We start from the raw sequence: 12,504 nt of genomic DNA, 5'->3' as shown, positions 1-12,504 counted from the left end.
GATCTGAATGGAATGATCTTGTTTGGACAGATATAATAAAGCAGAACAAGACTTTGTTGCCTTTGATAATTAATTGCAGGGCACTGCTCTGCTCAATTATAGCATAAAAACACGTTAGAGGCCATTTCCATTTCTCCCATCTTTGGGACAGTCCATTTATTCATGTGATGTTGGGATTCTCTCTCATGTATAGAATTCTCACTACTTCGGGAATACAAATACCAAAAATTATATGAGTAAGGGCTTTAACAGCTGAGATCTTACTCTGGAATAAATACTAATGTCCTAAACACATAAGGAATCAAAGATGTCTTTGCTGAGAAACTCACAGCACCTTCAACTAGAGGCTTGTATTTTTGTCCTAATTTTTTTTCTTTAATGGGAAAACAAGTGTCTGCATGCACACACAAAATTCCTGGCAAATTTGGCTGTGGCTGACCTCAGTCCATTAACCCTTATGGGAACGGGAGGGTTGGTACCTGCTTCCCGACTGTGCTGAGCATTTCAAAGAAGGGAATTCTCCTGGGAATGTCCCAGCCTGGCAAAAAGGAACTGCTTTTATTAAAACACTGCAATCCCTCCCTGTCTCCTTCCATTGAGCACATGCCCGAGGAGGGAAGAGTTTTTCCTCTGTGTCTGGTCACAAGCAACGGGTAAAGAGTTTCTACCTGATTCTCAATGGGTGAGATAAAATTCGAGGTTTGACGTGTAAAATTGGGGTTAAAAGGTTAAAAAAAGGCTCATGCCCAGCAGGAAGAGCTGTGTTGGTGAGCTGCTGCTGCAGATGTGCGGGACAGCAGAGCTCTGGGGAAGCAGCACGGAGCAGCAGAAAACAGAAAATCCCCCACACCAGGTGCTGAGCTCTTCCCAGCCCCGCCGCGGGCTGCTCCTGTAGGAACGGAGCCTTTTCTGCAGGGCTTTGGAGCCACTCTGGAATTATTCCGAACCAGTGAAAGCAAACGGGCTCGTTGGCACCTCCTCTCTGCCCAGACGGCATTGCCAGCGCTGTGTGGAACTCACCTCAGATGACTTTCTCCAATCCACAGTGTTTTTCCCAAGTTCTTGGGCATTCTGTGGTGTCATAAATACTTGAAAAAGAATAATCTAGTTAAAGTTAAAAGTTAAAAAAAAAATCTAGTTTAAGACCATCTTCTGTTTCTCCATTCTTCCCTTTTCCCCCTCTTTTGTTTTTCTTGATGCCTCAAGGAGTACAAGAAGCGATGCAGCACATGACAGCAGTCGAGTATTTCTTCAAACCAGAGATATGGGGAAAAAACCAAGGCTGAGTGTCATTTTGTCCCTTCAAAACTTTCCTGCAGTCACAGGACGAGCAGATTCCTCGGCATTTCTAAGTGCGAGACACAGACACACCCCCGTGAAGCCAAAACGCCGCATCCAGACAGAACCGCAGCGCGTTACCCGGAGGCTTTGCCCGTGAGTTCAGCTGTAGGAGCGGATGATTTGCCCTCGGTTGGCTCCCGGGGCAGCCCGGCTGCTGCCGCAGCACTCCGGGAGCACACCAGGAGAGGGTGCCAAGCCCCCGGCTTCTGCTGCTGGGATCCGCACGGGCTTCCCAGGGCTCGGAGCTCTCTCCAAGCGCTGCGCTTAAAACACCAACCAATGCATTCTGGATCTAAAGGAAAACCTCTTTTTTTTTCTTTTTTTCTTTTTTTTTTTTTTTTTTTTTTTTTTTGACGGAAAGCTGCCCAAATGTCTTTAACTGTTTCAGCGATATCGGCAGTAAGTGCCCGAAACCCGCCCGAGGACATAGCTCAGGATGAAGATATTTTTTGCTACATTTTAAAAAGGATCTGATTCTTTTGGCGGCTGATGTACGTGGGAGCGCTCGGGGGGACAGGTGAGCTCCTGGAGATCGAGAGAACCCCGTAAAATCTGCGAGGCACAAGCATAAGACATCAATCTGCCGCACAGCCACCGTGAGGTTTAGCAGGAATACAACCTGATCCGTGAAGTTTTTAGAATGACTGTTATAAAAATCCATCTGCACTGGGAGGCGCAGCTTTTACACCTCGAGTAAACGCAGGCTCCCGGGCAGCCGCTCTGCCTCGCTCCCCCACTCTGCCTCCAACACCTTGGAGAAACCTGCGGGATCAGACGATAACGCTGCCCGAGCGAGCAGACCCCGAGTACGAGACCTCCCTGCCACGGAGGGTTTAAATCCCCCGCGCGGTGACACCCGGGCTGTGAGGAGTTCCCCTGAGCCCCGCATTCCCCACGCGTGTCCCTGCCCGGGAGAGCTGCAGGAGCGGAGCCGCAGCATCGCCGTCTGCGGGCCCTGAGGGAGGGTTAAAAATACCGCCGGTAATTAACCGCAGGAATAACCCGACTCTTCCAGGGCCGCTCCGCCGCCTGCAGCGGGCAGAGAAACGGCGTGAAACCCCCCCAAAACCGTGCGCGCAGGTGACCCCGCTCCCCCCGCCCCGGATTCCCCCCGCCCGCCGCGGGTGTCGCAACCGCGCCCGTCCTCAGCCGCGCCCCGCGGGGGGGGCGGCGCAGGCAGCGCGCAGGGAGCGCGCAGGGAGCGCGCAGGGGCGCGGGCAGCGCTGCCGGCCCCGCGCCCGGCCCCGCCGGCCGCCCCGCGCCGCCGATGCTGTCGGTGCCGGTGCCGGTGGCGGGCGCGGGGGCGGCGCGGGGCGCGGGCTCCCTGCCCCGCCGGCGCACCATGTGCAGCGGCGTCGGCTGCTTCTGGGCGCTGCTCTCCGCCGGCCTCCTGGCCGCCTGCGCCGCCGCCTTCCTCTCGCCGGCCTGGCTGCTGCCGCCCGGCCGCGCTGCCGCCGGCTTCGGCTTGCTCTGGCGCTGCGCCGGGCCGCCCCGCGGCTGCCACGGCTCCGCCGGCCCCGGCGGCTTCGGAGACATCCCCTCCGGTTCCTGGCAGGTGAGCGCCTCCCCGCCGCGGCACCCCCACCGCCTCTCCCGGGCTCCCCGGCAGCCCCCGTCAGCTCCCCGACATCTCGCCTGCCCTTCCCCGGACTCCCCGGCATCTCCCATCACATCCCCAGCATCCCCCGTGTCTGCTGGCTCTCCGGCATCCCTCATCACCTCCCCGGCATCTCCCGTCACCTCCCCGGCACCCCCCGCCTGCTTCGAGCTCTCCGGCATCCCCCATCACTTCTCCTGCATCCTCCCCTTGCCTGCTTTGGGCTCGTCGGTGTCACCCCATCACTTGCTGGCATCCCCCCAGACCTGCCCCAGGCTCTCCAGTATCCCTCTGTCCTCCTCACGTCCCTAAGGTCCCCTGTCATCCAGCATCCCTTGTCCTGTCTTCCAGACCTGCTCCAGCATCCCTGTCCTGCCCAGAGCATCCCAGGCATCCCCTGCATCCCCCATGCTGCCCTCGAGCATCCTCTACATCTTCCCGTGCTCTCTCCAGCATCCTTTTCATCCTCTGCATCCCACCCGTCCTGCTTCTGAGCACCTCCTCAGCACCTCTTGGGTATTCCGTGGTCCCTGTGGGGTCACATCCCTTTTTGGGATGCTTTGGTTCTTGGGGTGTTGCATGTAACCCCCGTGCCAGCTTGGTGGTCAGTGCAGCCCCAGCGTGGCCGCGGTGCAGGGCCCGGCCGTGGCCCCGGCAGTGCTGTGGGGCTGACCCGGCCACCCTGCCCTGCCGGGGCCCCAAATCCCCCCGCCCTGCCCGGGCAGGCTCCTGCTGGGTGTGCGGGAGGGAGTCAGGGAGGAGCTGGAGAGGTTTCTGTGCTTCCCAGCGGGGCACTGAGCATCACTTGCCGGCTGAGTTTGCTGTGCAGGGGGGAGCAGGGAGGTGGCTGGAACTGCTGCCCCTGGGACGCGTGGATCCACAAATCGAGCCTGGATGTGGGGGTCCGTGTTTGTCCCCCTGCCCGACCACCCGGGGGGATGTCCTTCTCTTTTGGGAAGGAAGGAAGGAAGGAAGGAAGGAAGGAAGGAAGGAAGGAGGCCCAGACCTCCCCGGTGCCCCATGGGGCCCGGGCTTGCTGTGGTGTCCCGGGGTGACAAAGAGCCGCCCGTCACACTGGGTGTGTGCAGGGACCGCACAAAGCCCGGCCCGGCATCCCACCGCCCTCTTGCCCCTGCCCTTTCTCCCTCCTCTCCCTTCGTTCTTAGCTTCTTACCCCGAGGCTGTGAGTGTGATTTCCCTGGCTCTGCTCAGAACACACGAGCTTGGACTCTCTCCAGGTCACTGTGTGGCAGGATCCCCAAACCGGGGCTGGATCCCCGGGAAGTCGTGGCTGTGCCCGGCACAAAGGGTGTCAGCAGTTGGATTTCTCAGCCTGCCATGGAGCTGCGCTGTTATCTCTCCCAGGACACCAGGTCTGCGTGTGATTGCTTAAATCCCATCACGGTCCTTAAAATTGGCATTAGAGACAAATATTGTGAATTGCAAAAAGAACCAGCTGTATCAACTCCTTCCTATTTATATAAAAAGGTGCAAAAATGCTCTTGTTTCCACGGGCTGGCCTTTGTTCAGATGTTTTTGCAAATGTGATGCAGATAAACACTTCCAAGCAATAACAAACTTTAAAGATAAGAACGAAGCTCAGCAGTGACTCATTTGAACAAGCTTCAGTCTCTGAACACACTGAGATCCAGAATATAATGTAGCACAAAGTCTCTGAGTTCCTGAGCTTGGGCTGTGGAAGAGATGAATAATCACAGTACTGAGGGGAATTTAGAGGGCATTTTGGTGACAAGTCCATGTCACCTTTATTAATACCACCCAAGTAATTAATGAACAACAAACAGTGCAGATTCTTTCAGAGGAAAGTGCTCCCTTACCAGCTTTCTGCCATGATGAGGGGGAGAATACCTGTTGTGATGGTTATTTGATGGGCTGGAATATAATAAAATAGTCCTGACAGCTTTGCTGAGGCAGGCGACAGCTTTGGCTTTCTTGCATGAGCAGCCTCCGAGCCCGCACGCCTCAGTGCTCAGCACGGGGGGAGCCGAGTGCTGGGAACCCTGTCCACGAGTTCAAGCAGGAGATTTCTCTCCTTTTTGGAGAGCTGGGAAAATCGCGGCTCTTTTTTCTTTGCTTTCAGAGCCGTGACGTTCATTTCCAATCTTTCCAGCGATCTGATGGGCAGCTCTCTCTTTAAGTGAAAGCCGAACGTGGACAGGAATCTGGGAGCTCCTGAAAAGAGCCTCCAGCGTTTGCTGAAGTGGAGTTTGCTGGCAGGAGGGTGGGAGCTGGGGCTGCCGGAGGCAAAGGGAGCTAAAGCTGATGCGGGGCTCAGGAACTCTTCTAGAGTGAAGCTGGTGGCACACGTTGGGAGGATGCTGAGAGCACACCTGGGGAGGACGCCCACCTGCAGCGCACAGGGGTGGGAGCAGCCGGGATGCCCATCTCTGGGGAACATTGTTCTTTTTGTTTCTGCAGCGTGCAGGCTCAGTGCTGTTCCAGGGTTTCCCTGCTCCAATGTGCCGATTTGTTGAAGGGGTGGGGGAGCATTCAGTCCTGCAAATGATCGTTAATGCCAGTTGTGTGTGCACTTGGGGGATTATGTTAATCATGCTACAAATGATGCTTTGAATCATGTCTGGAGGTTAATTAACATGCCTTTCTTCTCTTAAGAGGGCCTTCATGTCTGCTTAGAGTTGCTGGCTTTTTTCTGCTTCCTTTCATAATTACTTTGCAGCTCTCTAATATCATGGGTACCTTTAATTTAACCCTGTTAGTGCTGCTGAGGCTTTGCACTGTGCTCAGCATCATGATTGTTATTTGATGGGGTGGGATATAATAAAATATTCCTGATGGCTGCAGATGTTGTGGACAAGCTGAGACCTTTGCAGGAGCTGATGGAAACTGGAGAGGATTTGGCTGGAGCCAGAGAGGAGAAAGGATGGTGATGGTGATATGGCCCAGCCAGTTTGTGAGTGAGGCCCTTACACAGACAGTGAAAGGAAAGAAGAATATGTTGTGGGAGGACTTGGAGCTGTGAGGGCTAGAGAGGTGCAGGTACCGTGGGGGAAGGGGATTGCTCCTGGGAGGCCAAATGAAAAAACAGGTGAACTTTTGAGCTCTGAGCTGTTTCATTGCATCTCACGACTTTTCTTTTTCCTGGTGCCAGATCACCATGTACGTGCAAAATAGTGCTTCATCCTCAGCTAATTTATTTTCTCTTTCAGTGGGAGCATTTGGCTCATGGGTTCCTGTCTCAGTGCTGCACTTCGGAAGCTACTGCTGCCACATTTCAAATTTCTATTTTTATTTTTCCAGATAGTCTCCAATTATTTTCAGGCTTTGCCAAGCATGTAATCTAAAATAACTAAGAAGCTGATCAGCCCATGATATTCAGGTTACAACCACATGGACCATTTGCCTATGGAGCATCCTGGAGCAGAGCCTAAAATGACCTGCTCAGGACAGGGGGGGCTTTGCACAACCCCAGCAGTTCCTTTAGTGGGTCTTTCCTGGGTTTTAAAAAGATTCAGCAAAGCTTAGTGAAAATGTACAATAAACATGCTTACCCTTTTATTAGGAAATGCTGAAGGGTTTCAGAAATCTCTGTTGCTGGTTTCTCACCATGTCAGTTCAGCCCTGAGTTCCTGATGTCATCTGGGGTTTGCCCATTGGGGCTGGGTTTGCAGAGTGGTTACACAGCAGCCCTGATCCCAGTGAGCACGTGGAGTGCTCGTGGAGATGGGAAGGGATCTGTCACTCTGTGGAAAATCTGTCACTCCTCTTCTAGCACAGGCTCTGGGATAAGGGAGAGATGCAGTGTGACCCCAACAGGGACTCGAGTGTGTGCTGGCTCTCAGGCAGAGTCTGCTCTGCCTCCAGAGTCCTGTATCAGGCCAGCGCATTAACTTAGGATTATCAGAAAATCAACTTTTAGCTCCTCATCCTAAGAACTTCCCAAGAGACCAGACTCTGTCTGCCAGTCCATTTGATTTTTAATTGCACTTACACAACCTTGGCGAGAGTTGTAAGGGCTAAGTGTAAGGAATTCTTGACATCACCACCTTCACACACATTACCCCGCAGCAGACTTTATCTGCTTTCATCAGCCACCCAGAGCTTTTTGACCTACATTAACAGGACAGAAAATACCTGATGTTGAGGAAACTGTACTTCCTGGGCTGTTGGCCCCATGTTTCCGCGCCCGAGTCACAAACCATCACCAGGACTCACTGACCTGCTCTCTGCTAAGCTGGGCTGAAGGGGGTGCTGAGACAGGACCAGCTTAAGGGTGGGCCGTGGGAGGTCAAGTTGATTGAAAATGCAGCCAGGCTGCTCTCAGGATTAGTTCTGTTCTCTGCTCTCAAAGGGAGAGGGAAGCTGCTTTGCTGAAACAAAGAGGTGGTGTCAGCTCCGGGACTGCAGGGCCAGGGCTGGGCAGCAGCCGGGACTCAGCTGAGCTGTGGCCACTCCTGACAGCGATGGTCAGGTCACACGGGGTCACCTACCCACACACCCCCTCCACAAGAGCAAATCCTGGACTCTACACCTTGGGAAGGGCATCCTCTGGGCACACCAGAGACATTCTGGGGTGAGCGTTGCATTTCCCGTTTGCAGGGCCCAGAGCAGAGTCTGCCCCAGGCTGGCAGGGACACGGCAGGGACATTTTGACAGTGGGACATTCCCTCCATCCTCTTAAGCCGGCAAATCCCACTCCCTTCGGGCTCCTCCTCTGGCTTTGTGAGGAAAAGCCAGATGGGAGAGCTGTGTGACCCGCGGGGCATTCCCTGGCCACGGCGATGAGCCCGGCTTGGCTGCCAGCGCCAGGAAAGGGCTTATCCCGGAGAAGGATAATAACAGAGTGAGGGGAAGGAGGGCTGATCGGGTACCCAGCACAGTGCTCTGCTTGCTGCCTAATTAAAATTTCATTAAGTTGGTTCGAATCCCTTGATGGAGGTCACAGGCACACCATTGATGTGCTAATGTCTTACTTTTTCCCTTTTCTCTCTCTTTCACTACTATCCATCATCCTCTTAGATAAAGCAGTGCCATTAGGAACTGCTTTCCAGCATCCCCAGATGCAATGGCACTGAAGGAGAGACAGCCATAATTCATTAGACGTACTATCTGTCTCTTATTTTCTCTCTAATTAAAAAAATGCCTTCCCCCCCACCTTGAATCAGTTTGGGCATTAACCCCTCTGGTGTTCTGTTGAATATCCTGATTAGCTGGAAAGTGGAAAAGTTGCCTGGAAGGCCAGGACCGGTTGAGCTTTGTTTTAGTGGAGGTGGTGCTGAATTTTGTGCAAAAGCAGCTAAATCTCGGCTGGGCAGAGGCACCCCCTGCGCACGTTGTGGTGTGGGCAGGTCCCCATCCCCCAAATCCCCCATTTGAAGGGGAAGAAATGAGGGCTAGAGCCTCAGTGCCTCCTCTGCATCCGTGTGGCTCAGCCCAAAACATCCCAGCTCAGGGGACTGAGACATCAGCCACCTCCCTGGTGGCATCACCCCCGGAGCTCCGCGGTACTGCCTGGTTTGGGGATCGGGTAACACTGGGCACTTCCCAGCGCTCCTGGGCAGGGATGTCATTTTATGGGAGCAGGATGGAGAAGGAAGATCAAACAGGGAGGAGAAAGCTCTCAGATGGTGCCCAAAGGAAGGTAATTGCCGGGGAGGAGAAGCCGAGGATGTGTGGGATGTGTGGGATCCTCTTCCCGGCCGTCGCGTTAATGCCGCCCAGATGGCGGCTGTTTGTTTCTGTGCCTCGTGTGGGGGAAATACGAGCGAGCTGCGAGGCTCCATCCGCCCACCCCGGCACGCAGCGCCTCCCCGGTGGAGATTCCTGAGTTTTACCGAGATCCCCGGCGCCTCTGCCCGAGGAGGAGGCAGAGAAGGCACCTGTCCACACCTGCATTGGCCTCCCGGGTCCTGCCAACATTCCTGAAAATCCCAAAGCTCGGGTCCCCCACTCAGCACCTCCATCCAGCACTGATTTGGTTTTTTAACAAGGTTAAAATCTTGGTGTTCATTCAGTTCCTATCTCTGCAGGTACAGCACTATGCAGTTTGACCCCAAAACAAATTCCCATAATGAATATTTAAACACAGAGCTCTGATGGGAAAGGGCTGCATTTAAAAATGAAAATGGTTGGATTAATTTTGCCACCTCTTCTCTTACAGTTGACTTTACAGTTTTTCTCCAGCTCATTTGGGGTTTCTTAGATATTTTCTCTCAACAGATACCCCCAAAAAGCCAGACACGCTGTGACCTTCACTTTCTTTTTCTCACTGAGCCTGTGGCTTTATTTCCCAGTTATTTAGGGCATTTATTTTCTGCCCCCATTTCCAAAGATGCTTAAGCATCTGAGCAGGGCTGGAACACCCCAGCAGTCTGTAACCTTGCCCTCAGCCTGCTGCTCAGGGTACCACAGGTCCCATCCAGGATGGCAGCTGCTCGGGGTGGTCAAGAGCCAATTAATAAATTAAATTAATAAACTAATGTGCATCATGACTCAGTTCATAGTGATGGCAGGAGCTTTGCCAGCTTGGTTTACCTCTGCTGAACCAAACACCAGGTACTGTTTCTCAGCACTAAACATTGGACTGGAGGGTTTATTTTCCCTTCCCCCTTCCTGCTTTAATTCTGGCTTTTAAAGACGAGTTAACTTTTTTAAACTTTTCATTAGGGTTATTAAGGAATTCTTCCCAGGACAGCCATTATGTGACATTTTAATTTTGATTTTTCTGGTGAATGAAACAGCATCTTCAGCAGATGTATTGCTTAGTGAATGGCCCAGCCATGGCATGTGTCAGACCTGTAAAACACTAAAATAACGGGCAGGGGATTGCTGTTAATCGGAATTTATTACGCTACATAAAGGCATATTTACAGTCCCACCAGGGGACGATTAATTTGTTTGGGATAAACAATTAATCTCCCTGGGAGTGGGAGCAGAAAATCTGACACGGTTTTATGTCTTTTCCCAGCGTGGCAGAGGCGGGATTGCTCAGAGCCCCGGGCTGCTGGGCTCCCTGGGGGCATCTCCCTGGCACTGACAGGGGTCAGCAATGCCCAGGGATGGGGATGGGCAGCCCTGCTCCTCCCTGGCAGGATTTGCACCGGGAGCTGTGCTCTGTGCTGGGATGAATGGGCTTTCTCCTGCCCTGCCTGAGCTGGGCTCTCACAGGCAGCCTCCTGCATCCCCGTTATTCCTCCCCACCCTATCTATTTTTGGGCTTCAGCCTTTGCATCTGTTTCCTGCATCCTCTCCTTTCTGCTCAAGATGCAACAGGCACAAACAGGAGGAGAGAGGGAGGTACTGCATGGTGGGAAGGAGAAAATTTTAGCTGCTGTTCTTTGGTACCTTTGCTCCATGGACTTCTTCAAACTTAAACCTTATTATTTCTCTTTGGAAGCAGCTTTTTGATCTGCAGGAGCAATTCCAGTACAGGGCAGGAGCACTTGGGATAAATCCCAGCTGAGGCCATGGAAAGGTTATGACAAAAGCAAAATTTCTGGTTTCCAAGAGCATATGCAGTGTTTTGGCAGATAATGTCAGCACACACCTTGTGTTCAGGCAGCTCTGGCCGTGGCACCCCCGCAGAATGTGGGAGCCGGACAAAGAGCAGAGGTGTGTCCTTTTCTACTGTCAACTATTTTTGGGGCAGCTGTGCCCCTGCCACCCCTTCTGCCCCCAAGAGCTGCCTGGCAGCCATTCAGCAGCTCAGCATTCCTGGCCCATGTAGCAGCAACCAAACCTCACCATTCACCTTCACCTATTGCCCACATGAATTTCCTCACATTTATTCACAACAAGACGTGTTCCTTTTGCCAAGGCCTGGCTGGATTCTGGTTTTTGGCCACCCCTGTGCACATCAGGGTGGTGCCAGCCCTGAGACCCTTCAGTCTTGTTGCCAAACCAGACCAGCTCTTCTGCCAGTTTAGCACTCACCTGCACCCATCCTGTTTGTGCCTTTTTCCTGTCACTTCGTCCTGAAAAAGACCTTCACACCTCTCTGTGGGGATTAACAGTCTGAGTGCCTCATCAGTTGTTTCCAGCAGGAACTGTGAGTTTTTAGGGGATTTGAGCTACCACAATTAAGGAGAACCTAGATCATTAAAAATAATATGCTTCACACAAGAGAGGAACCAGCCTGCTTCACAAGACCCCTTTCTGCTGAAAAATTCATCACTCTAAATAATTAATGGTCCTCGCAAAGGAGGATGGTTTTGCCGGGTGGAAGGTGAAATGCAGATGCCAGGCAGAGTAATCCTTTTTTTGTTATGAATCCAGATTTCTTGGCCATGCTGCTGCCCTGGGAGCAGTAGGGGAGCAGGGCTGTGGCTGCTTTCCCCATGGAGTCCCAGGCTGGGAGAGTGTCTGTGCAATGGGGTCACCCATTCCATCCCATCCCAAACCCCATGGGTCCCTCCAGGTGTAGGGACAGGCTAGGGGTCTCTGCTGTGGGTGTCCAAAACTCATGTATTAAGCCCTGAAGCAGCACTTTTCTATTCAGGTCTCTGTGGCTTGGAAGGCTCTGGAGAGGAGCAGATATCCGTGCTGGAACAGCCTCTCCATTTCTCTGGGTAGCTGTTGGCACTGCTGTTCCTTTTGCATTGCATGTCAGGAATTAATTTATCGCTGGGACAGCATTTGCATTGCTCAGTGCATAAATAGGCTATAAATAAGATGCTGATTTCTAATCACTGCACAGCCTCAGGAGAAGCGCTCACACCAGGGTGTCAGGTGGTGCCCACACTACCCTGGCCTGTCTTTCTGCAGTACCCATGTGTCCCTTCTTGGAGCAGTGGCAGCTGCTGGGTAGGACCCTGCAGGCAGTGGCTGTGTCACCCAGCACCAGCCAGTCCAGCTGCTGAACACCAGCTCAGCAGTCAATAACACAGGTAGATGTAGGGCAGTGCCAGACCTGTGGGGCAGCACCACTAATGGGAGGGGGTTTTAGCCGTTTGAACCCCCCACAGCATCACAGGGTAAATCCAATCCCTCTTCCCCTGCTCAGCCTGTCTGTGGTTCCTGCAGGATAATTTACATGTAGCAGATTATTTGTAACCTCTTTGGTGATGGGAGGTAAATGGAAACCTGAATTGGGGGTTGTTTCAGTAATAACCATGGCTGCCCAAAAGCTCAGATATAGGGGGAAAACTAAAAAAGGAAAACTGTGCATTGCTAACCAGAATGTCTCACCAGGACAAGAGGGCTGGACAAGGGCGGAAGTGGGACCTGACCTCCTCAGAACAGCTCCCACACAGGTTATAACATCGAGACTTCTCAGGAAGATGGGAGTGAGACCTGCTTTAGGGCTGTGCTGCTTTGGGGAGCTGAGGCGGGTGTTACCGCAGGGTGACTCACCAGAGCCAGCAGCATTCCATGGAATTCGCTGTGAAGTGACAGGAGTTGATGTGGCTGCCGCAGTGCTGGGACTGAGGTGTCCTCATGCTATTTGAATGCTGTCAAGAGCTGGGTGCTGGAGGAGGAAGGTCCCTTCACTGCCCCCGGCCACACTGCGCCCCTGGCTGGGCTGGCATGTGTCCCTGCTGCCAGTGCCATCCCACTGGCCGGAGTGGTCACCTGCAATGGGGACACAA

At 53.2% G+C, this 12,504-nt stretch overlaps 1 protein-coding gene across 1 annotated transcript in view; it reads left to right on the top strand.

Annotated features, from left to right (window-relative positions):
• The first annotated feature begins 2,603 nt into the window (after positions 1–2,603).
• TMEM211 (transmembrane protein 211) overlaps positions 2,604–12,504 on the top strand; it is a 57,260-nt gene continuing 47,359 nt past the window's right edge. Inside the window, exon 1 of the mRNA XM_039562874.1 lies at positions 2,604–2,896. Coding sequence (XP_039418808.1) covers positions 2,609–2,896 — 288 coding nt within the window. The 5' untranslated portion in view covers positions 2,604–2,608. The remainder of the gene's footprint in view (positions 2,897–12,504) is intronic.

The sequence above is a fragment of the Corvus cornix genome, chromosome 19, assembly GCF_000738735.6.
Source record: "Corvus cornix cornix isolate S_Up_H32 chromosome 19, ASM73873v5, whole genome shotgun sequence".
In the NCBI taxonomy this organism is placed as follows: Eukaryota; Metazoa; Chordata; class Aves; order Passeriformes; family Corvidae; genus Corvus; species Corvus cornix.
Note: the sequence above shows the minus strand (reverse complement) of the source record. Positions and strands in the feature narration are given on the sequence as shown.